Source organism: Malaclemys terrapin, chromosome 2, assembly GCF_027887155.1.
Source record: "Malaclemys terrapin pileata isolate rMalTer1 chromosome 2, rMalTer1.hap1, whole genome shotgun sequence".
Lineage (NCBI taxonomy): Eukaryota > Metazoa > Chordata > Testudines > Emydidae > Malaclemys > Malaclemys terrapin.
In genome coordinates, this window is record NC_071506.1 from 86,815,375 (window position 1) to 86,842,345 (window position 26,971).

Sequence of the window (26,971 nt, forward strand, 5' to 3'; positions counted from 1 at the left end):
CCAGAGTTGTTGGGCCGTGTGGGGGCTGCTCACATATTCACAAAACTGGATCTCTGGGGAGTTTAGAATTACTTCTGTGTCTGAAAGGGACAACCTCTTGGAGCCTTATGGCCATGTTGAATATTTAGTGATGCCATTTGGACTGACTAATGCCTTAGAGTGGATCCAAGACTTAATGAACAATGTGCTATGAGACCTACTGGACCAGTTCATGGTGGTATACTTAGTCTGAGAAGATCAATATATTATCTATCTGAACCAAAATGCCACTCAGGTCCACACAGTTCTGGAGAGACTATAACAACATGGTCTCTATGCTAAATTTGAGAAGTACGCATTTGATCAGACCTCAACTGAGTTCCTGGGTTTCATCCTGTCCCCAGAAAGAATCAAGATAGATCCATGCAAAGTTCAGCCTGTCTGCAAGAGGGCATGCCCCCACAATATGTGTGACCTACCACAGTTTTTAGGCTTTGCAAACTTCTACCGGAGGCTCCTATTCTGGAAAAATACCAAGTTCCATTGGGTGCCTAAGGCCTAGGATGTATTTCAGGAGTTGAAGCTTGCTTTCTCCACTACAGTATTGGCTCACCCAGACATAACACAAGCTTTTGTTGTAGAAGCTGATGCCTCTAGTATGGCAAATGGGATAGTCCTCTTCCAAAGGCATGGACGCAAGCTAATGCTGCACCTTATTGACTACTACACAAGGATGCTTACCCCCTGCTGATCAAAACTATGAGATCTTGGACAAGAAGCTCCTGGCCATTAAGACCCCTTCCAAAAGTGGTGACACTAGTTGGAAGGGGCCCTCAATTCAGTCCAAGTGTTTACCAATCATAAGAACGCAGGACCAAGACCCTAAATCAATAACAGCTTTGAACATAAGAGTGACCATACTGGGTCAGATCAAAGGTCCATCTAGCCCAGTATCCTGTCTTCCGACAGTGGCCAAGGCCAGGTGCTTCAGAGGGAATGAACAGAACAGATAATCATACAACATCATCTGTCTTCATGGGCTCCTGGATCACATCACCTATGACTGGGTGCCACACTTTACTGCCTGCTTCTGGCATGAGGCCCTGCATTTATTTGTGCGCACCTGTCTTCTGCCTACCATCCTCAATTGACCAGCTAAATGGAAAGAATTAACGAGATCCTCAAATACTTACGATGCTACATCAGTCATTACCAGGATGACTGGTCTTCACCATTATTCTGTGCAGAGTTTTTGTACAGTAAGGTGGACTATGTATCTGCAGGCCACAGCCCCTTCTTTATCAACTACGGGTACCACCCCCAATTCCACCCACGACTACCCTCATCCTCCCCCAATGCATCTACCTAGTACAACACATCCATTACATCCAAGAGAATGTGAAGGGACAACTTGACAAGGTCAAGGGGGGAATACAAAAAGTGTATGGACAACAGGTCTCCATCTCCTACTTCATAGGGCAAAAAGTATGGCTTCCAACAGAACTCCTCTGTAGTCAAACAGTCTCGGAAACCAGACTGCCAGTTCCTTGGCCTGTACCGGATTTGGCTACAAAACAACATGGTCACTTTAGAGCTCCTCTTGAGCCCACAGAGTCCACCCCATATTCCATGTCTCACTTCTAAACCATACACTAAGAACACATTTCCCCACAGAGCCCAACCACCACCCCCATTGTTACAAGTACAGGTCAAGAGGAATACATTGTTCACAAAGTCCTTGACTGTAAGATCAAGCAAGGAAAATTATGGTACCTGATTGATTAGGAAGATTATGGCCCAGAGGAATGCTTGGGAGCCAGGTGAGAACTTTCACGTTCACGCTTCTGCCCTGGTTTGGGCCTTCCACGAGAGCTACCCTGAGAAACCTGGATCCATGTCCTAGAGGAGAGGGTGATGTAATGACCCCTGGGTCTCGAACCTGGACCTATGCTCCAGTCCTCCAACTGGCAGCCTATAGCTTGATGATAACTCTGCTCCAAGGTCCTATTGGTGGAGTCCCAGAGCAGCTGACTGGTCACTGGCCCTATTTAAACCACTGACAGGAACAGGAAGCTGATCAAACAACTGGGCTGCACTCTGCTCTGGACTGTGCCCCTTTTGCTTCCTGCTCCTGCTACCCATTCCTGCGACACTCTAGCCATTCCTGCTTCCCTGGCTTGATTTCCTGGTATCCCAACATAGCTTCACTCCTGGCATCCCAACCTCCAGTTTGTCTCCTGCCTCTCACCACTTGGTAGACCAGGGACACCGGAACAATTTGTATAATGGAGGTGCTGAGAGCCATTGAACCAAACCACTTCAATGGAATCCACTTCAAGCCAGGGGTGCTGCAGCACCCCCAGCACCTGTCGTAAATCTGACCTGGCCTCATTCTCGCCTCATGGTTCTGATCTCCAGTTTGTCATCTGCTTCTGACCTCCCGGTATTCTGACACAGCCAGCTCTTGACTCCTGTCTTGTGACTGCGCATTCTGGCTATGACTATTGGGGCTGGCTGCCCACGAACCAGCCGCCCACGAACCAGCCATGACACTTTGAGCTGTATTTTTCTGGAAAATTTAAAATACCACAGTTGAATAATTTTTGAGAATGAGGCCAGGGAAAAATACATTGTTTTGCCCATGTTGAAAAAATTCTGGTGACCTTTTTCTTCGAAAAGCTGTAGCACCTCCATGCTTCAGAGAGGGACTTGACATTTGGTGAGACCTCAGCTGAAGTATTGTGTCTAGTTATGGGCCACACACTTCAAGAAAGATGTGGAGAAATTGGAGAGAGTCCAGAGGAGAGCAATAAAAATAAGAGGTTTGGAAAACATGACCTGTGAGAAAAGGTTGAAAGAACTGGGAATGTTTCGTCTCAAGAAGAGAAGGCTGAGGGGGACATAACAGTCTACAAATATGTAAAAGATTGCTACAAGAAGGATGGTGACCAATTGTTATCCATTTCTTCTGAGGGTAGGACAAGAAGTAATCAGCTTAGTTTGCAGCAAGGGAGATTTAGGTTAGGAATTAGAAAGCTTTTCCTTAACAATAAGAATAGTTAAGCACTGGAACAGGATACCCAGGGAGGTTGTAGAATTCCCATCATTGGAGGTTTTTAAGACCAGATTAGACAAATATCTCTCAGGGATGGTCTAGGTATACTTAATCCTGCCTTAGTGCTTAGGACTAGATTGCCTCTTGTGGTCTCTTCCAGCCTATGTTTCTACGATCCTGTGATGAAGGTGAAAAATTGCAGGGCTCAGTGGGAATATATCTGTCATGTAGCTTTGACCACCTCACTTGCTCTCTACCTTCTGAATCACCTTGATGGAACGAACTCTGAAATTCCAAATCTTTGAGTATCTTCAACTAGTTGCTATTTATTTTTTTATTTTTATTTTTAAAAACCCTGCTTAAGCTCCAGAATGTGCAAGATTCCATACTGGGTAGTAACAGCGTCTCTTAACACAAAAGCATGACTGCTATGAAGTCAGATATCTTGCAATCCTGGAACAAGCTCTACTAAATAATCAACAGACGGGACATGTCTGGTTTTGACAGTGTGTAACTCATTTAAATCTGAACAAATTTTCATGAGGACAGAAAAGGCAACTCTGATTCCAAGGCTATTCTCCCTGCCAAATTTCAAGTCCTTATGGAAAACCAGGGAGGTGCTTCCAAAAATGTTCAGGAGAATTTTATAATTAAAGTGTAAGGCAGCCTAAATACACTGGTCTACAATTTTTGAGAAGTCGTCTGCTTCAGAGATAAAATGTGCTATTTATTATGTATTTTGATGTGCTGAATTCAAATATGACAATTAAAACAACTGATTGGCTACTGTTTCTAAGATATTTAAGTTTTTACATTTTATGTCTATGTATATTGTGTAGATAGTAGAGTTTTAATCACAAATTGTAAACCTAGGTCTTTTCATGTGTTTATGGTTGCTTTACATGATAATATTTCATCTGTCCTGTTTATGTAACACTTTAAAAATCAGCAAAAGGGTTATATAAATAAAATTTATTATGAAACAAATGCAAAAAACTATTATGTACATAGTTTAGTCCTATTCACAGTCCGCTTTTCTTCTTTGACACACCTTTCCCAACTGGAGGCACCATGCAGAAGTAACAATTGCTGGTATGATCTGTTGGCTCTCTCCAAAACATTGGCACTGCAAAAGGCATAGGTTTCCTTTTCCTGTTCAACCGCTGGCGAAGATTTGTTGCACAAGTGTTGCAGCATATGTGTGGGGCCCACCTCTTGTCCTGATCTCCAATTTTGCAGCCAAAATAAAGGTGATAGGCTTTCTTAACCATAGTGGTTATACTGCACTTTTGTGATGCAAAAGTCACTTCACCACAAACATAGCAGAAGTTATCTGCACTGTTCACACAAGTACGAGGCATCTCTGCTCACTTTGACTAAACAGAAATGTGTCCCTTTGCAAAATCAAACACTGACAAATAAGAGAGCATGACACTGTATGATTTCTAGAGCTGATATAGGGCAATTTGTTCAGCAGAGTGATGTAAGCTTCATTATGATTGCATCATCCATGACTTCTAGGAATAACATGATGCAGTTCATATCATGTATGATGCAATACCAGCTTCAGATTGCATCAGTCATTGTTTTGTCTAAAAAGCAAGTACTGTCCAAACCTAGTCCTAGATTTATTCATCGATCTAGTCAAAGATGTATTTTAGTCATTTCTGGTTTAAATTGAGATCTCTTCCCTTTATAACTCACTTATCCTCCGCCATTCCCAAGTCAAGGGTCGTATATACTGACCCAATAGCATATCCTGAAAACTAGAGCCAATCAACAATTTTAAGCATCTCAATTTTCGTTCTCAGTGACCCAGAATTAGTAAAGTTTGACTACATTTATTTCAGAAGCATTTTGGCTGCAGAACAGTGATATTCGGATTGCGCGCTCTCTCTCTCTCTGTGTGTGTGTGTGTGTGTGTGTGTGTGTGTGTGTGTGTGTGTATAAAAAGTCCATATTTATGCATGTATTTAATATTTTACTTTCTTGCATGTAACTCCTTTAGCATAAGCAAAAGGCTACTTTTCATTTTGGGTGTACTATTTTTGTTCTCATTTTTACTTTAATTGGTCCATTGGTGTTGGCCACCATTATAGCATCTATCTAAAGCTTTCCATTGATCTGCCATCAATGGACATTAACTTCCGGTGCTGTAACAGGAGAGTGTTTCCTCTTCTTATATGGACATGCCCCATCACCCTCACACCACTGGAATTCCCCAACTGTTCTCATGTCCAGAGTTGTTAAGCACTAAATCTGCTCCACGAAGAAACAAACTTTCTTTATCGGGCTGTATTGATATTTACCGTAATTTTAAAAGCCAAACTGAAAAGGGTGTTGCAGTATCGAATAGCTTGGTTTACTTTACATCCATAAGAGTTGAGTGAGAAATAACTTTTTCTAACTTAAACAGTTTTATTGACCTGGTATTGCTACCTGCAAACTCCCCACACCCCACAAAATAAATTAAAGTGTAGCTTAAATATACATAATTACTACAGCCATTTAAAAATGTATCATTTTGGTTAAGCCAACTATTTTCAAATTAAGATATAGTGCACCTGTATCTAGAGGGCTGGGGTAATATAGATGAGAAAATAATTAGGATATTTAGTGAGACCCTATTTGATGGCCACCACTAAAATTGCCTCCAAGGGAAAAAAGCATGCTGCTGCCAACTATAACATATGCAGAGTCTGGTACTTAATTGAACAATTGATCCAAACTCTTCATTGTCATACATAGAAACACCCCGTCTAGTGAAAAGGAGGAAAAGCTAAACTATATGAAGGAATAACTTGGGTAAAACGATGGTCATTATCAGTTTATTATATAATGTTTAACATTTTAACATATGCAGAAATAATATAGCCATTTATCTTTCATTACAGTATCCTCTAAAACTTCATTTTTTTTCTATTACAGTATATACTTAACTTCAGGACCCTTATTTTTTTAGCCAATTGTCAGTTAAATATAAGTGCAATATGTATGATGATAGGTTCGTTTTATACGTGTTCAACCTTTAGCTGGAAGATTACCTTCAGAGTAAAATCGTGATATGTGCAGGCTTTTGCTGGAACCACACAACTGAATTTAACCTATTTTGTACTTTGGTCATAGGGGAATGAAAAAATACTCCAGGGGATGAAAAAGCAATAAAATAATGTCTATTTCAAATACTTGTAAGACTTTAAATGAATTGGTGTAACTACTGACCTTTATGACCTTACTCCTGAGTTTGCATTTTGATGGCAGTTGAACAGCCATTACTAGCATTTGAAACTCGAAAGTAATTAACTGTTCTTTCAGCATGGCTACATAAATGGCTTAGAATGCTCTATAAAAAGTTCCATTTCACGTCCTGGTTCAAGAAGGAGTCTAATCATTTAAATTGATGCTTAATCATTTTGAATTAAGTCAAAACTATTTAAAGATATACATTTTCTGCAGGAAGCCATAGTTATATATTTCAGAAATAATAATGTCAATAAAAGTACACTAAATTTCTAATCCCCAGAAGCTGAAGCTAGATTTTGTCCTATATTGATGCTGACATATAATATAGTTTTTCTTGATAAAAATTAAAAGTTTATAGGATGTTGATGTACTCTACATGTAGTAATTTACCACTATATTTTAAACTGGATTTGTGTGTCTGTACTAAGTGGTAATAATTTGTAAGCATCTTTGGAGACCTTTTGGACTGTTGTCTAGTTTTACCATGTTTTTCCTTTGGGAATCAGTGGGAATATCTCATTAAGGTGAAAATAGGTAATGTATCGTTTATCTGCCCATTATGTAATGTCATACTTCAGCATGGCATTTACTATCCAAGTGCTGTCATTGTTTTTGCACAGATCTAGGCCTAGCAGTAGCATGTAAAATAGGGGTTAAAAATTTATTGGGTTTATTTTCCAATAAAGGTATAATATAGATCTATTGCTTCTCTGTCCATAGGAGAAAATAGACTTTACTTATACTTAGTGTACATCACGTGTTCTTCAGTAATAAATTAAGTATACTTATCCTACTTTTTGTAAGAGAAGTCCATGTTTGTTATCGAGGTCTCATCTACATTACAGAGTTAGGTTGACATAAGACAGCTCACATCAAGCTAACTCTGTCAGTGTCTACACTACAGTGGTGATCCCTCCGATATAAGTCACCCACTACATTGACTTAATAACTCCACCTCCATGGGCAGCGTAATGCTTAGGTCAATGTAGTTAGGGTGATGCAGTGTCTGTGTAGACACTGCACTACTTACATCACTTGTTGGCTGTCAGCCGCATATGGGGCTGACAGCTGGAGCCCCTCTCTACCAACGCTAACAGCCCAAGCTGTGAGCCCTGCGTGGGCCTCAATTTCACAACAGGGAGCTTTTCAGCAGAGAAATTGACATTCTTGACGTTTTGTCTCTGGCTCAGACTGTCAGACCTGGGGTGAGGGTGCTCCAGCTGTGAGCCTGGTGTCAGCTGGACACAAAATGTGAAATATCAGCAGCCATGAAACTGAAAAGAATGTCAGTTTCACTGCTGGTAAGCTCCCCTGCTCTGCAATTGAACCCTGCACCAGCTCAGGCTGTCAGCCCTGGGGGAGAGGGTCTCCAGCTGTAAGCCCTGTGCAGCTGTCAGTGCCCCACACTCCAGCTGTCAGTGCTCCAGAATACCCCACTTCAGTCGGTGCAAGCGCTCCCGGTGAGGATGTGCATCACCGGCGGAAGGAGGGTAGTGTGGACACCAAAAGCCAATTTAATTACTGCGGTGGCTATGGGTCAATCTAGCTTAAGTCGACCTAATTTTGTAGTATAGACAAGCACAGAGTTAAAACAGGATCTTGACCAGCTTAAATAGTCAGGAAATCATAAATGTTTCACTGCATTCCTTACAACCTCATCCTCACCCTCTGTTTATCCCTTTCCCTCCCTCACTTAAGCTTCCACTTTGAGGCCAATCAGAAACCCTTGAGAGGGACTCGCACACAGCCTCTTTATTTTAAGTGATACATTAACATATTAGCAAATGTTCATCACAACATCATATAGAACTGAAACTGTTGTGGGAGAACAAGCATTTACTCTTCTTTGTTTAGGCTACTGTACACAGAATAAGAAAAAACAAAAACCTGCTTGCTCTTCATGGCTTAAGTATGCTGGGCCAAATTCTCCTCTGTTACACTGGCATGATTCCATTCCAGTGAACCCGATTAGCCACTGTTTTACCCTGGTAGCCCAGTTGAAATCAGTGGAGTAACTTAGTGGTGACTCAGACTGATTGTGTTTTGTGTAGAAAAAAAATGAATGCATCATAATTTACCTTTCATATGAGAGATGGCAGCCAGAAATTATAGCAGTTACCGTATATACTTGTTCATAAGCTGAATTTTTTTTAGTAAAAAAGGGAAGCATCAGAGAAGGGGGTCAGCTTATGAACGGGTATAGAGAGGGAGAGGTGGGACACAGTCCCTCCCCACAACAGATGGAGCAAGAAGAGGCAGCAGAGCCAGAAGGGAAGAGGCGGGGCCAGAGTCTCTCCTCTTCTGGCCACACTGCTCTCCCCCAGCCTCCGAAGCAGCTGCAGCTCCGGGGCTGGCAGGCAGTGGCCGTGCCGCCCAGCCTGCCGGAGCAGCTCTGGCCAGGCCATAGACATCCTCACCTGGCCTGCCCCAGCTAAGGTGGGAAGGGATGGGATGAAGAGAGTGTGGGGGCCCCAGGCTAGAAGTGGGGTCATGTGGGGGGTGGTTACAGAGGTTACTCCCCTGAACCCCAGCTTCTGCCCCCTTCCCCCAAATTTCCCCACCCATTTCTGTCCCGGCCCATCAGGGTAAGCCGCTGGCAGGCTGGGACACTTTATTTACTAGGTTTACCTCTGTGCCTGCAGACGCTTGAGGTAAACAAACTGTCTCGGCCCGCCAGCAGCTTATCCTGATGGCCCGGGAGCCAAAGTTTGCTGACCCCTGAATTATAGGGTCGGCTTATGAATGGGTCATAAAAAAAATTCCATCGTTACTTATCCGTCTTGGGGGGGTCGGCTTATAAATGAAGTGGCTTATGATCAAGTATACACGGCACTTAGTTTGAAAATGGAAAGTGCTATATATCTGCTTAGTACTAGTACACAGTAACAAACTTTTTTTAAAGTATTTTGAAAACAAACTGTTCCCCACCTCACACACATTTGGTATATGAGGTGGTATTATCTCCCTTTTGCAGTTAGGGAAACTAGGATAAAATGATTTGCCCAAGGTCATTATGCAAGGTAGAGTCAGAATAAGAGAAGGGGTCAGAGATTCCTAGTTCACAGCTCTGGGCTTGCTCAGACAACACTGCATCATATTAGATAGAAAAGTGCAGGATACTGAACCCGAATGAACAATTCATCCACTCTGCTCAGCTCAGAAGTCTGAAAGTTTACATGGGGAGAAGCACAAACTAAATTGTTTTGAAAATAAATATTCTCATTTCCTTTTCATCACAAATGATATCACAATTCAGCAAGATGGCTGCCATCAGAAATGGACTCAAATATCCATTTTAATTAAAAATATTACTTTTGAATACAAGTCACAGGTTACACATAGAGAGAGATGTCTTAACATATGAACTTGGGTTCATCTCCCTTTTAAATTGCAAGTGAAAAGATGCAGGAAATGCATACAGTTAACATTTGGTGTATAGGTAAAATAATTTCAAACTGTTTGGGATGTTTATATAAATGGAGTCTATATGTTAAAACCTTTCAATAACATAACATGAAAAAGTACATTTACCAGATCTTTGAGTAACAGAGTTTATATGTAGTGATTTATCCTTACACAATAAATAGGTAACTCTGACATTGTTGATCATCTCTTATATTTATGTTTCTTTGGTATTTTTAAGGCAGACTTTCAGATATGGTTTAGTGAAGATTGTTGTTTGAATGTTTTGGAAGTAGAAATAACTTTTTACAAATTTTTTTGTTATAGAGCCACCTGTTCCCATTGCGCCACCTCAGTTGTCTTCAGTTGGTGCAACCTACTTATGGATACAGTTGAATGCTAATTCCATCAATGGGGATGGGCCGATCATTGAGAGGGAGGTAGAGTATCGCACTTCAAGTGGAAGCTGGTATGACAGACAGCCAGTAGACTCCACAAGCTACAAAATCGGGCACCTGGATCCTGATACAGAATATGAAATCAGTGTGCTGCTTACAAGACCGGGTGAAGGAGGTACCGGATCCCCAGGACCAGCTCTCAAAACAAGGACAAAATGTGCTGGTGAGTACCAGAAGGAAGCCAGAAAATTTTAAACAGTTTGCTTGGGTTGAAACCAGCAGGCTACTTTACTAACAAGTGTCACTGTAATGTCACTTGAACTTGCATGACGCAGAAACTAAGTCCAGAATACTTATAAGTATAAACCATTTAGCTTTTGCGAATGGTGACCTTGAAGCCAACCTACGGAGTCATGGTACATTAAATCATACCTGTTCGTGACTGGCAATAATTAATGCAGAATACAGCGCAGTTTCAAAGCAGCAGACTTTCCTGATGTACAGCACATTGTTGGGCTTCCTTCATTTCATGATATCCTACCTGCATCAATGCTAGCTTTTATCCGTTATTTTCTGAGCTCACATTACAAGCTATTTTTTGGCGTCAGTAGCAGATTCATAAGTCTGTTGATGATGTGGAAAAATAGACTTCATAATAGCAAATACATTTATTGTTGTGTCTCCATTAATATATGGGATTTAACTAAGGGCTGCTTTCTTAGATGGCTGTCAGTGGGTCCTTTTGTTAAATGAGATACAGTGATTTATGTTGTTGTATAGAGAGTTTGGCTCTTATATTGTTAAGTGGTAATCAGTGGTGCTGATGTGCTTGTAAATGGATACAAAGCAGGGCTATAGTAGAAATACAATTGTATAATAATCCTGTAGAAAAGTAGCAGTGATATTAGCATTGTTATTTATTTGCTATTCAGCTGTAGGAAGAATAAATGAAGGATAGTGAGATACAAAATATTTTTGATGTCAGCATTTTCATTGTCATTTTTTATGAGACTTAAACATTTGTTTTAAAAATTGAGGCGTTTTCTAGGGTGAAGTTAAGACTATGGGGACAGATTTTGAGAATCAGATTTCCCTTTCAGAACATGAATTATAGTAAACAAATTTGATTTGCGCACACGTTTGTTTCATATGAACTGGGATACATGCAGATTTGCATATAAAAGTATAGTGGCCCATTTGAGTTTGGCCTAGACATAGATCATTCTGAGTCTCCACTAACACTGGAGATGAAGGAGGAGAGAAGGACATACAATGCGATGGGCTTTAAATTTTTAATGTGAATTTCTCCCCAAAAATTTTGAATCCCCCTCACTACAGTAAAGCTGGCAGGAGGAGACGGAAAGAAAAACTCCTGAAGAAAAGGAAATGAAACCACTGGTATGAATTAATTTATACTAGTCTTCAAAGAGTTGATGTATATCTTGGTCTTTTTTTAAAGATACAGAAAATAACTAGGCAAATCTCTATTGGACTTCGGTGATAGGTACTTCTCACATAACTGTCCAGGCACCAGCAAGTGATTAAACAATGTATTACAAATAGAGACAGTATCCAACAATGTGCAGATTATTCTGTATGTGATGTCAAATGTAGACATAGTGACTTTTTCAGCTTCCTAGTAATATGCTATTGTCTCCAAACTATATTCTAAATAGTGGCTGATTTGTTGTTTTTTGTGTGTGTATTTGTTGGTTTGTATGTTTTTTTGCTTAGAATGTTTACGGTGTTTTTTTTTTTTTTTTTTTTACAATCCCACTCCCTCCTTCTCCTTCCCCCAAAAAAGGACTAAAAAGGCAACACAAAGTATCTCTGTATTTCTGATCTCCAAGATTTTCCTCATTAGAATATAATAATTTTAGGACAATAAATATTTTGGCATAAAATCCATTACAGAGTTCCTTTAACAAGGGCCTCTACTTTAAGATGTCTTTCCTAAGTGAATAAAACATAATTATCTTTCCAAGTTATATATACTCTTTTCAGGCTCACTCTAAGTACTTTAAAACTAATCTATTTTTCTTTATATTTTGATTTCCTGCTTCTATGAGTAGACACCATAGTGTCAGATGAGTTAGTGAGAATTATTACCCAGAGAGTTACATGGAGAATACAGAACTTTAATTACATGTAAATCATCCTGTGTTTTCTGCTGTCATTTCAGTGGTAGGTATTATGGAGCATTAAGACAAACACCCATTCACATAAAATATTCACTGAAAGAGTTTCTATCAGGTAAACTATTGTAATATATCCCTATTATTTGTGATTTCATTAAGCTAACCATTAACCTACTGCATTCCTTTCTCAAATGAAATGCATAAAGTGGAAGCTGAGTGAAAAATTAAAAATATGAATGACAGTATTAAATCTAGCTCCACAAATTGCCTTTTTTATGTCTGGAGACACTGCTTTGAAGGTGTAGTAGTTGTTGGTTAACTACTAGTGAGCGACATGCTAATAACTGGCTCAAGGGGTTAAAAAAGAGATGCTGATAAACTAATAACAAATTAATTAAACTGGGTAGGAGTGAAATTATGCCATTCTCAAATGTGGACCATAAAATGAATAATACAGGAGGCTTTTAAGAGAAGAATCATTGTATCTTTGTAATTGCTTTAATAATTGTATGCTGCTTGCCTGTTCCCTTTGGGTCCAGAGTACTACTTTGAGACTTGAAGCAGCATGTTAGACATTCAATAATCATAATAGTTCTCCAAAGTGCTTGAACTATGTTTTTATTTTGGCAGAATGAGATTTCGGGGACTTATAATAGACAAGTGCTGTCTCTAGCTCTAGTAAATAAAAGCATCTATAAATAGAATGGAAAGAAAATAAAGAAATCTCTCCAAAGTTTGCAGTATCATCCACAGTGGAGCAGTAGTGGTATGCTTTGAAAAGTGCTTTGTTTCCTTGTGATGAAACATAATATAAATGCAGATGATTTTTCTGTCAAGTGGGTTGAAGAGATGATGTTTGGACTTGGATTAGGGTTAGGCGGTGCCTTGGAGTTCAGATTGGAGAAGAGCAATGGCTAGGGTGCAGGGTGGTGGCACTGAAATCTCTTTAATTTCTTGCTCAAGCTTTCTACATTTGAATCAGATCCAGAAAAAAAGGCCCTTGTTAGTTTTGGGTCTGACCTGGCACCAAAACCTGCAGGGGTCAGTTTGGAGTTTAAAACTTTAAATCATAAGCCACCACACTCCAAAAATTTGACATGGGTGAAATGGTGGCTGCTGCTAAGAAAGCACCAACTATATTATTTATGAGAACACTTCTGTTATACTGTACATCACTGATTATTCTCGTGCTTTCTCTCTCTACACACACACACACACACACACACACACACACACACACACACACACACACACACACACACACACACACACACACACACACACACACACCCTATACATATATGGAATGTGGGCCAATTATTATTGCCATGAGAATTAACATTAGTTTTGTGCCCATATCACAGTGTTGAGGAAATTTAAATAAGGCAAAGTATAGTGAATTTCCTCAAAATACCAGTACATAATAAAGCAAAATATATGGCCACTAACATTGCCCCCCCATTGTACAGTAACTCCTCACTTAAAGTTGGCCCGGCTTGTTTAAAGTTGTGCAATGCTTCCTTCTAATGTCATTTGGCAGCCGCCTGCTTTGTCCACTGCTTGCAGGAAGAGCAGCCCGTTGGAGCTAGCTGGTAGGTGGTTGGAACCGGAGTGGACCGACAGCCTTCCTATCAGCTCTCCTTATCAGCTCCTCGCTCCCCTAAGTTCCCTGTGCAGCAGTTGCCCAGCAGGCTAGCAATTGCAGCTGTCCCTCCCACCACTGCCATGTGCTGCTCCTGTCCTCTGCCTTGGAGCTGCTCCCGGAGACTCCTGCTTGCTGTGGGGGGGGGGGAGGAAGAGAGGGGGAAATGTCAGGGTGTCCCCCTCCCCCCTGCTCCTGCACCTCGCTTACCACATCTTCCATAGAGCAGGGGGGACAAACGACAGAGGGAGCTTCCAGGCAGCAGCAGCTGCAGTCTTATCCAGTCTCAGCTTGCTGATCTGATTAACAAGGCAGTGTACTTCTGACCCCACTCTTCATACTTAAAGGGGAAATGCACATCTCTCTCTCACACACACACACACACACACACACACACACACACACGCACACGCACACGCACGCGGCAGGAGGGTTTTTGCCGCCCTAGGTGACAGTGCTCCTCCTCTGAGCATTCGTTGGCGGGGGGGTCCTTCCGCTCCGCGTCTTCGGGGCACTTCGGCGGCAGGTCCCGGAGTGAGTGAAGGACCCGCCGCCGAATTTCTGCCAAAGACCCAGAGCGGAAGGACCCCTGCCGCCGAATTTCTGCCGAGGGTGGCAAAATGCAGCCCCCCAAATCCTGCCACCCTAGGCGCCTAGTGGAAGCGCCGGCCCTGCTGTCTGCCCTCCCTCCTTTCCTGCTGCCTTGTACAGTAGAGTGTGAGAGTTAACCTTTGAGGGTTCAGCCAATTGCTAATTCATCATTTAGCAGTAAGGCATTCCTCGGAAATATCCCACCCTCTGACTCCTCCACCTCAACCAAGCTTCACAATCATCATCACTGTGTACCAGTATTAATTTTTTTGTTTAAAACTTTGTGTGTGTGTGTGTCTATATAGTCTCTTGTCTGGTGAAAAAAATTTCCCTGGAATGTAACCCCCTCATTTACATTAATTCTTATGGGGAAATTGGATTTGCTTAACATCGTTTCGCTTAAAGTTGCATTTTTCAGGTACATAACTACAATGTGAAGTGAGGAGTTACTGTACTTGGGTATTAAAATGCATGCTATCTGTTATCCCTTCCTTGACTACATGCTTTTTTGGGGTCCACGGCTATAATATTATTTATACATAATTTGTTTTAATTTACTTTTTTACATGTTTGTTTTAAAAAGTGTTAACATACAGTATCTCCCATAAAACAGCAAAGAAATCCTAATTACCATCAAATACTTAAATAAACAAGGCACATAATCATTACATAGCAACTTGAGCATATATTAGATCTTGTTTCTTTAGCATTCTGCCATATAGATTCTGTGTATTGACTACATTTGAAACAACAAAAAGGAACAACCCTAAAGAACTATTTAAGGTTTTCGGTCATCTGTTTGAAATGAATCCCATAAAGTTGATGTCCCAGAAGGTCAGCAACATATGAAAGTTCCATGCTGATAAGCCAGATAGTTTAAAAGAGGGTAAATTTGCTCTGGTTAAGAAACAGGAAACGAGAGTAAGCATTCCACCAGTTAGCAGGTTATGGGGTTTCTAGGCAGCATTTTCTCTCCCTTTTTGGAGGATAAGGGCTTGGGGCTTCTTTTACAAACGAATAGTGAATGCAAGAAGAATTCATTCTGATTTACACAAAAAATTCTCATTTAAAAAAAATGCTAAATTATCCACTTTGTATTTTCTGTTGCTGTTCTGTGCTTTAAGGTAAAAATCCACACTTCCTTACCAGTGTGGGGGAAATTATTTGGGTGCTGGGAAGATGCTGTTGGAAAGCGCGAAGGTGAGGAGGAAAAAAATCTTCCTCCCTCCTGTCTGTGATCATGGAGCAGCAGTACTGCCCCGCCCCCCCAATATCTAATGCAGTAGGTGCTTTTAAGAGGTTGCTCCCTCCCCAATATCTAATGACCCCAACTCTACTGGTCAGACTCTGGGTGTTAGAGCCATTTTCTGCCCATTTCCATCCCCCAAGGGATTAGAGAGGAACCAGTGTCTGCCCTGTGGGGCTGAAATTCTGCCTGCCCCTCATGTAGGCCACATAAGTGGGTGGAGAAAGATTCCATGTGCTCTCTCACACCATTGCACATCTGCATGAAGTCCAGGTGGAAGCTGACCCATAATTATATTAAGCTGATTACAGACAAATGAAAAACTTGAATATTAAGAATGTAAGTATGCAAATGTCAGTATATAAAAGGCAATAGAATATGAAAACAAGAAACCGTAGTACAGAATGAAAATATGGAATACTGTGTTAAGAGAAAAATGTGATCCACCAATAGAAATAGGGCTGTCAATAAGGTTATGATTTAGGACTGGTAGATTCCAGAGCCAATGTAATCTCGTTCCTGAGATGATCCTTTTAGAATGAGTAACATGCCATTCATCTAAAATATTCTTAACACCTAGATTTTCAAATTTATAGTACTAGCTACTGGTATCCGAGTTAAGACACATTTTCATATCTAACATCAAAGTGTCTTTGTAGCATCCTTTTTATTGTTCTAAGAACAACAGATGTTTTAAAAAAAAATCAGAGTGTCTGCCCATAGTTATCACTGGGTCTCCTTAGCTGGATTAGATTTCTTGGAAGGAACAAAGAATATTTTTCAGTTTTAGCCATTAATATATACACTGTTAAGTACACTTTAGTTTGTAAACTAATATAGTCAGGAAGGATTTTGGGTTTGTGTATTTTTGTTTGAGTTTTTTGGTCCAGAAAGGATGTTCTGGAAAATAATGTTTATATTGGACTTTGTTAGCTGCTAGCCCTACTGTATACTGAGAAAATACATTTAAAGCAAATGAGTGTAGTAACTATTTAATCAGTCTTCCTGATTAATGATTGGCATTTTGGATATTAAAATTAATGCATTTTGAAAATAAAAATCAAACTATCTGTCAGCTGCTGTTTGTTTTGACAATTTCTAGAGCCATTTTATTTGCAATCCCCTTTTAAAAAAAGTCTATTCAGTAATTCACTTCATTACTGTTGTACAGTGTTCAATTTTAAGAAGATGACCTGATGTATAACTGGCATATTTGGCCAAGTAAATGACAAAATATAACTTTTTATGACCTGTGCATAATTATGGATTGGTTTGAAATGACAACTGGCTAAACTTGTACTATAATTACATTTCCATTATAAAAGTTTCATCTTTTTATCTGACATGTAAGGCTAGATTGTGAAGAGCATTCATTTTTATAAAAGGGAGAATTAGAGAGCTATAATTTATAATTCAAGATTATCAATATAAGCATTTATTCTTTCCAAAGAAATTTTCACTGCCAAATACCACTCTGCATCGTTAGTTACTTAAAAAGGAAACTGTCAATTCCTTGGGTATTTATTTAATTGATTATAAACGCAGATGAAAAGTATTGGTTGTTTAATCATGGCATGCAATAACTCAGAGTGACACTTTGCAGATAGATTTCATTTTTTTACATGAGCCTGGTCTTTGTCCCTCTATCCACAATTAATGCTTTTCAGCCAGAAGTAAAATCTCTGTGAGGGTCCTCTATGGAGGCTCAGGAGACCTGTGTTTCTATTCAAATTAGAGAATCAAAAATGTCTCCTTAGTCCAGACAGAGAGTAACCTTAGGAAAAAAAGTCTGATTCCAAAGATTGCATTCTACATTCTTGTCTTTTCTCCAGTATTGCAACCTCATGACATTCTTCCTTTGGAAGTTGCATGCAAGTGATGTCTTTGGATAGACATCAAGTGAATATGGTCAGGAAATACAGGCTTTCTCAGGATACCAGTAAGCAAGGTGCTCTAGGACCAGGGATTCTTAAAAAGTTAAGAAGAAGTTTAAAATTGAAAAAAGGGGTAAAAATAATGACTACAGCGTATGGTGTCTTTGTCTGATTATCGTAGGATTTTTTTACTAGAGTTTTTATAGGGATTATATATATAGAGAGAGAGAGAGAACACTGTACAACAGTTGGCATCACAGAGACCTGGTGGGATAATACGCATGACTGGAATATTGGTATAGAAGGGTACAGCTTGCTCAGGAAGGACAGGCAAGGAAAAAAGGGAGGAGGTGTTGCCTTGTATATTAAAAATGTATACACTTGGAATGAGGTTGAGATAGAAATAGGAGACAGACTTGTTGAAAATCTCTGGGTAAGGATAAAAGGTAGGGGTCTACTCCAGACCACTCCAGACCACGTAACCAGGAAGAAGAGGTGGATGAGGCTTTTTTTAAACAGCTAACAAAGTTATCCAGATCACAGGACTTGGTGGTAATGTGGGACTTCAACTAACCAGACATCTGTTGGGAAAATAACAAAGCAGGGCACAGATTATCCAATAAATTCTTGGAATGTATTGCAAACAATTTTTTATTTCAGAAGGTGGAGACAGTTTCTAGAGGAGAGGCTGTTCTAGATTTGATTTTGACAAATAGAGAGGAACTGGTTGAGAATTTGAAAGTGGAAGGCAGCTTGGGTGAAAGTGATCATGAAATGGTAGAGTTCATGATTCTAAGGAATGATAGGAGGGAGAACAGCAAAATAAAGACCATGGATTTCAAGAAGGCAGACTTTAGCAAACTCAGGCAGTCGGTAGGTAAGATCCTGTGGGAAGCAAGTCTAAGGGGAAAAATAATAGAAGACAGTTGGCAGTTTTTCAAAGAGACATTATTAAGGGCACAAGAGCAAACTATCCCTCTGCATAGGAAAGATAGGAAGTATGGCAAGAGACCACCCTAGCTTAACCAGATCTTCAGTGATCTAAAAATCAAAAAAGAGTCCTACAAAAAGTGGAAACTAGGTCAAATTATAAAGGATGAATATAAACAAATAACACAAGTATGTAGGGACAAAATTAGAAATGCCAAGGCACAAAATGAGATCAAACTAGCTAGAGACATAAAGGGTAATAAGAAAACATTCTACAAATACATTAGAAGCAAGAGGAACACCAAGAGGAACACCAAGGACAGGGTAGGCTCGTTACTGAAGGGGTGGGCAGGGGGAGATAACAAAAAATGTGGAAATGGCAGAGGTGCTTAATGACTTTTTTGTTTCGGTTTTCACCAAGAAGGTTGGTGGTGATTGGATGTCTAACGTAATGAATGCCAGTGAAAATGAGGTAGGATCAGAAGAGGATAAAGTAGGGAAAGAACAAGTTAAAAATTACTTGGACAAATTAGATGTTTTCAAGTCACCAGGGCCTGATGAAATGCATCCTAGAATACTCAAGGAGCTGACTGAGGAGATATCTGAGCTGTTTAATTTAATTTTAAATGAAGCTTCTTAAACATTTTGAAAACCTTGTTTACTTTATATACAACAATAGTTTAGTTATATAATATACTCTCAGAGAGAGACCCCTTCTAAAAAAACGTTAAAATGTATTACCGGCATGCGAAACCTTAAATTAAAGTGAATAAATGAAGACTCGGCACACCACTTCTGAAAGGTTGCCTACCCCTGGTCTAACCTGTTCTGTGGAATCTCCATCATTGGCGATTTTTAAATCTCCCTAGGCAATTTGCTTTAGTGCTTAACTTCAGAGACTGTTAGGAAGTTTTTCCTAATGTCAACCTAAACCACCCTTGCTGCAATTTATGCCTATTGCTTCTTGTCCTATCTTTAGAGGTTAACAAGAACAAATTTTCACTGTCCTCCTTGTATCAATCTTTTATGTACTTGAAAACTGTTATCGTGTCCCCGCTCAGTCTTCTCTTCTCCAGATGAAACAAATCCATTTTTTTTTTCAGTCTTTTCTCATTGGTCACGTTTTCTAAATCTTTAATCATTTTTGTTTCTCTCATCAAGACTTCCTACAATTTGTACACATCTTTCCTGAAATGTGGAGCCCATAACTGGACACAATACTCCAGTTGAGACCTTATCAGCGTGGAGTAGAGTGGAAGAATTACTTCTCATGTCTTGCTTACAACACTCCTGCTAAAACATACCAGAATGCTGTTCACCTTTTTTGCAACAGTGTTACATATTTAGCTTGTGATCCTCCTATAACCCCCAGATCCCTTTCCGCAGTACTCCTTCCTGGGCAGTCATTTCCCATTTTGTATGTGTGCAATTTAGTGTTCCTTTCATTTTGAATTTTACCTGGAGGTGAATTGCTATCCAATTCAAGGCACGCAGTATCATTATATAGGCTAATATTGACTCCCCTAGAGCGTGATATAAGAAGATGCATTTTGTTCTAGGTGACGCTTTCAAATTCCTTCAAAGGTCATCCTATGTAGAGCACATTGTAGTAATCCAACCTGAAGGTGATTTAATTATGATAAGGTCTTTATCGATAAGGAAAGGCCTCCTGTCTAACCTTAGATGAGGGGAGGGGGAACTTAAGAGTCACAGGCACAGATGCTACTTGAGAATCCAAGAGCAATATTTGTCCTAGCAACACCTCAAGATGAAAAAAACTTATTGTTAAAAGGTCCAATATCTTCAGTAGAAGGCACCAACACAGCCCATGACCATTCTTCCATGTTTTGCTGTACCAACTACCAGTGCTTCTATCTTATCTGGAATGACCTTCATATAGCTTGTTCTCATAGAAATTTTGATCTTGGAAGCAGCTCACAACCTTATAGTCCTTCCTGGAGAGATTGTATACAGATTGTATATATTGTCTGGATGACCAGGGTAGAACCCTGTACCGCAGACCCCTTGGAGAGGGAGAGTGATAATCAGTACTGCTGTCAGGGATCTCATAGAAGAAGGAGTGAAGCCATTGTAAGGCCACCCCAGGCATTCCTATAAGGTTTTGCAAGTGTGGGTGTGTGAAAAACATCTCAGATACTTTGAGAATGTGACATTACCGTAAACTGAGAGGTCAAAATCACACATTTTTTTACATAAGTATATTTAAAAGATTGTCATAACCAAAGATCATTCATATACATTTATGCATATGTATATATGTGTGTATATGTATAATATGTATAAAATGCATAAATGTATATGAATGATCTTTGGTTATGACAATCTTTTAATACTCTCTCTCTCTCTCTTTACAATTTAAAGGAAAAACTCCATGCCAATAAAGCATTGTTGTCAAAAGAAGATTCTTGCAAATGTAGAACATTTGTTGTTTGATTCAATATTTTCCTGGTTTTGTGTGTGTATATGTGTCTGTAGATTAATTGCTTTAACAGACATATGTATATCTATCTATTTCTGTGCTATTAGTAGCAGAAAATAGTTGAGTGTGAATTTTCCAGAGTTAATTTATTTTGTCCTGTATTACAGTGTTAGTCTGTGCTAAACTGCTAATGTGCAATGTACTGCTCAGTACATTGAACAACCGATTTGAAAAAAGGTTATTAACAGAGTGATAATTTTCAAATACTGTCTAGTACATTTTTCATGATAAATTACTTCTGCCTCTACTACCATTCTACTGTTAATCTTTTAACTAACAAATCACTGCTTATTAAGCTGTACAGTGCATGTTTTCTTTCCTCTGTTGTGCCATGATGATGGATTTTAAGATATTACATGACCTTAAGGCCTTGCAGATTGCTATTCCCTTTACCTTGATGACAAAATTTGAAGGCCAGATTTTATTAATTACATTTTTACTTTTTTAGCTGAGATCCTGAGCTCCAATCTCTGCAAGTTTATTTACTACAGGAAATACCTTCAATACTGCAAGTTCAGATACTGCCTAATTGCAAATACTTAAATCCCAGTTCTTCAGTTGGGACCAGAGTCCACCACCTGGATCTGATTGCAGGCCTCAGTTATAGCGATAGGGCCTGAGGTACCAAAGGCAACCGGGAAGTTTTAAGGGCCACTACTGTAGTTAATTTTCTCTTATCTTCTGTAACAATGCTAGTCCTTTGCACAGCGAAGGGAGAGGCCAAATGCCAGGTTGCAGTGCTCCTGTTTGATTTTAGCGTGTGTTGGATCAAACCCTTACAGACCCTACCACAGCATATGCCTCCCCAATTACATATGGGGCCATAAAGGAGTAAGATCATCCACCCAAGGGAATTTACCCTGTGCTGGGGCAGGATAGGCCAGTGGCAATAGCCCTACACTGTTCCCCTCACACTTGTGGCTTAGGGTTGGGCCATGGCGGGAAGGGACATGTCTGCTACAAGAGAGGAAGGGCTGAACTGAAGAATATCTTCCAAGAAGCTCTCCTGAGCATATGCAAATAGTGATTTTTCAGAGTCTTACAGCTGTTACATCTGGGCTGATTCTTATGGGGACAGCAGAAGGGTCCTTTCTCATCCAGGACCATTTCTGTGACAAATCTAAAGTCCCTGATCCAAACCCTGGAGAATGCTATAGCTCTTAAAAGAAATGATTGGAGGGGAATGCTTAACATTGACACAATGTCCCCTAATCTCATTTCTTAGAAACCCCTGAACTCTTTGCTCAGTGTTTCAAAAAATAGCCAGCCTGAGGCAAAGATCAAGCAGCCCAAATGTTAGTGTCTGGCAAAGTATATAAGTGACTAAAAACAAGTAATAGGCAAACTTAACTATAGGCACTGCTACCATCTCTCTCTCTCTCTCTCTCTCATAAATATGTATCTAATGAGCTAAGATGGTAAACTTAATAGTGATTTTTGTATAATATATATGTACTATTACTGTATTATGTAAACATCAGTTTCAGGCTTAGCAACTTAACTCAGCAGGTATTTGACAAAATAAATGTAGCTGCTATGTTTTCCAGGAAATTGTGTGATGCTAAAGTAAAGTAAAACAATAAGATAAATGAAACAATAAAAGTTATCAATGAAATTCTATGCTTCTATTCAATATAGTGTTACGAGAACGTGAGATGTTGAGAGATTCTTATGTGAAATTAAAATGAAACCACCCAAGTTGGTAGACACCAAATGTAATTTGATTTTAAAATCCGTATATGTTTGGACAATCTAATTTTTCCCCAAATCAACTCTTAATTGCTCATCTATTGGTTAAAACACAACAATACCAGTGCAGTCCTACAATAATAAACCAGCATGCACATGAGATAGAGGAAAACTAGTTTTGCTAAGGTGTGATAGGTTTCAGTTCTAGGCTTCCATGAACAACAGTGCTAAAATCTTTTTTTTAAATGATTTTGAAAAAAAAAATCTTGACAGTGTTGCAAGGCTGTCATATTATATGGGAGACTCTGGCTACAGACTCATCTTCTCCCATGAAGTCAGTAGTAGCAATGTTGTGTTGTAACACAATGTTGAGGCATTGCCCTGAAGCACCACAATGGGATGATATTGCATGGGTTCAAAGGAGGATGTGGGAGCAACCATGGGCAAATAAGTTTTGGGTGTCACCCACTCAGAGCAGAAGGACTGATGTTTTTTTTAAACATTTTTCCTAAAACTTGATTAAGAGCAACAGAGTAGAAAACTCTCAACAACTGAATAGCTTTAATAAAATTAAAGATTGAGATGGTCTAGAGTGTGGGGCCGGGGGGGGGGCGGGGGGAAGAGAAGGAAGAGAATGAAGGCTTGTACTAGTTTTATATGAGAGATGGTCATTCTCAGTGGGAAATCAGAAGACTGAGACAAAATGATCCAGATAAGCTTCTCGCTTTCCGGGAGCTTACTAACCCAATATAATTAATGTAATTTAGTGGAATCTCCAAGTCATATTCTTTACATTTGTAGCAAGATGTCTGTGGAAATAGGAGACATTCTGTAGTTAACTAGCACTATGGTGGTTTCTTTTTCATTTGTGGCCTGGGCTACAAAAATCATGTGCCTTCTTCTCTCTCCTCCCCACCCTCCCACAAAAGTCTTTTGATCTCTTCACATTCCCCTTTGTATCCACAAGTTTGGACAGAACTCTGTGTACAAGCAATAGTACACAATAAGATGTGTAGTTATATTCTAGAGCAGCATCATGCTGATAACTACCTGAGGTATATGGTTACATGTGCAGTATTTTTAATTAGATTATATTTTGTGACTGGATAATGGTGTGTCACAATAAAATAACTGCTGAGGCAAATTGAAAGCATTCATCAAAGATGAACGTGAAAAGGAAGCAGAATTTTTTGTTTTCAAGGAAGCAGAAAGTAATCTGATTATAGTAGATAATTCTGTTAACTCCACTGCTGCTATTCCAAGTAATTTTGTTTTAAAAAATGAAAACAAGCCAATGAGACCTGGGTAATTTTGGTTTATACTGGTAACCCAAACTGGCAACTTTCCTTGGATGCTTTATAAAAAACTTTGGGCTAAATTATGTCCTGAAACCCTTTGTGGTCCCAATGACTTCAATGAGGCTGTGAGTGATGAGAGCAGAATTTTGCTCCTTCTCAAGTCATGTCAAGAGCTCCTTGACCATAGTATGTAAACCATTATCTGTGAAATTCTTCACTACACCATATGAAAGTTTTCTTGTCTTTTTAAGAGAGCGAATCTCTTACCGTAAATTTTCAAATTAAAATTTTCTTTTGATTAACTCCCATCTCAACCTTCCTAGGGTTTCCATATATATATTTTAGACAGATATGTGCTAATGTTATAGTAGAGACTAAACCTTTTGTATGAAACCACTTTGACACTATTTTTGAAGATTTTTTTAAAAGGATGGTCAAGGCTTGTCCACGTTTGATTTGACCTTTTTTCCTTTCTTTTTCTTTATTTAGAATCTGATATAAGATTATATTTGATGGCCCAAATGGAAATAGGATTTGTTATATCTTGTGGGTCAGATTCAACTCTGTTCTTCTTTTGTCTTACGCAGTGTCTCCTTTACTGGAAAGTTTGTAACCTTGATAGCCCATTCTCTGTGATCCTGTACTAATCTCTCTGTGTTTGAATAGTCCTCTTGATCCATCCAAAGTCTTTTCTTTCCTCGTGGTCTTTGGCCATCAGCTTTTCTTTCTGATGCCTGAAAATATGCATAGCTCACTGAACCTCTCAAAACACACCTCACAAATCAAATATTTCATTTCGTGGCATGTCTGACTAGGATTTGCTGACTTCCAATAAAGACCAATATTTTTTTTACTGGTTATGTGGTCCCTTCTGATCAGATGTTTATTCTTCCAGAATGTCGTTTCTGATCTTGCTATTCTGGTGCTAACTTCAATATCTGATCTTCCATCTTCTGTAAGATGCCTCTTAGGTAGAAGTGATTTCTCACGATGTACCAGTTTGCAGTTCACAGGAATCTTGTATGTTTTCCCAGAATCCTTACATACCTTCATTGTTCTTCTCTTGCCCACGTTCAACTCTAGACCATATTCTTTGTCATATTCATATATAATCTCCACCAACTTCATCAGACCTTCTTCTGAATCAGTCAACAGCATTGTCTTCTGCATAGCAAAGGTTATTAATCCATTCTCCATTAATTTTGATATCTTCTGTTTCTTCATTAATTTCATCAAACGCTCATTATAAATGTTGAATAAAGTTGGTGACACTATACAACCTTTTCTCACTGCTCTTGATCTCTATTAGATTTTCATTTTCATCTACCATTACAATTACCTTCTGATTCCAGTATAATTGTTTTATTACTTGGAGTTTGTAGCCATCAATCCCTACAGATCTTAATTTGTTCAACAATTTCCAGTTGCAGATTCTGTAAATGCTTTTTTGTAAGTCATTGAAACACAAATATACCATTTTTCTCATTTCAGCTGATCTTTGTAATATGAACTTAAAATCCATAATGGTATTTTTCGTGCCCTTGCCACATTTAAAGCCGTATTGTTGTTTGTTTATTTCCTTATCAGTCTTTCTTGTATCCAATCTGAACCACTTACAAAAATGTCTTAGAGGCAAGCTTATACTAGGCTGATTGTATTAGGAAAGTGTGATGGCTTAAAAAGAAATAAGATTTATTATATCTTGTGGGTCAGATTCAGTTCTCAGTTACATTAGTGTAAACCAGTAGAATTGTTCATGGAAGTTAATGGATTTATCCGAGAAACCTGTCTATTTTAGGACACTGGGTACAGATGTTTATAAATTATTTTTTCTTGAAGCGGAAGCTTTCACTCTTGGAAAAACATGCTTTCTTACTATTCATATAATAAAGGTTTAGTCTGCTGTAATTTAAAAGTATGGCTCTGGTGCAGCGAACATTTTATTTGTTTTTAATTGGGCAGTAATGTGGAAAGTTCAATGGCACTGTTCCCATGTGTAAAGTTACTGACATGCAGGATCTGAGCCCATATTTTTTTAATTTTTATAGTAGATTAAACTTGTTATTTTAAGAAATCAGTAGCACAGGTGGCATTTCTAAATTCTGTGGGGGAAAAAAAAGTCATCCAAATTTAGAACCTACTGATGGCATTTCATCCCAGTTTTAGCTGCAAACATCTAATACATGCGAAGAACACTGACAAGAAAGGAAAATCTCAACACTGGAAAATAGACAGAATTATGAGCAGTAAATTGTTATGGATTTCATGCAATTAAAGTGAAACACTGGGAAAGAAATCAGTGAGCCTCATTGCTAAAGCGTAAATTAGCAACAGTGACATAACAGTAGAATTACATCTTCTAGAACAGAGGTTCTCAACCTTTTTCTTTCTGAGCCCCCCCTCCCCTCCCCAAACTTGCTATAAAAACTCCCCAGCCTACCTGTACCACAACAGTTTGTTTTTCTGCATATAAAAGCCAGGGCCAGCGTTAGGGGTTAGCAAGCAGGGCAGTTGCCTGGGGCCCATGCCACAGAGGCTCCCACAAAGTTACATTGCTCAGGTTTGGCTTCAGCCCCGTACAGTGGGGCTTTGGGTTTCTACCCTGGGCCCCAGCGAGTCTAATGCTGGCCCTGCTTGGAAGACCCCTGGAAACCTGCTTGCAGCCCCCAAGGGGGTCCTGGACCCCTGGTTGAGAACCACTGTTCTAGAAAACTGGGGTCTTAATCAGGCAAACATAGTTTTATTACTTCGTGGGTTATTTTTGCTGTAACTGTTCTTACTAGAGAAGGGTCTTAATTTCTTTTTAATGAAAAACACTAAAAGATGCCCAAAAATTATGACTGAATTGCATGTGGTAAATATATATTATATGATTTTACAGAGTTCAGCTACTCAATTGAAAACTGCATTTCCTCTTACTGTACCAATAGTTGTATATATCTTAGGGTTACCATACGTCCGTTTTTTCCCGGACATGTCCGAGAAA

At 39.3% G+C, this 26,971-nt stretch overlaps 1 protein-coding gene across 9 annotated transcripts in view; it reads left to right on the forward strand.

Moving 5' to 3' along the window:
- Positions 1-26,971, forward strand: part of PTPRM (protein tyrosine phosphatase receptor type M) — a 691,593-nt gene that overhangs the window by 302,017 nt on the left and 362,605 nt on the right. For all 9 annotated transcript variants that reach the window (XM_054018880.1, XM_054018881.1, XM_054018883.1 and 6 more), the window contains exon 7: positions 10,007-10,300. In XM_054018880.1, coding sequence (XP_053874855.1) covers positions 10,007-10,300 — 294 coding nt within the window. The remainder of the gene's footprint in view (positions 1-10,006; positions 10,301-26,971) is intronic.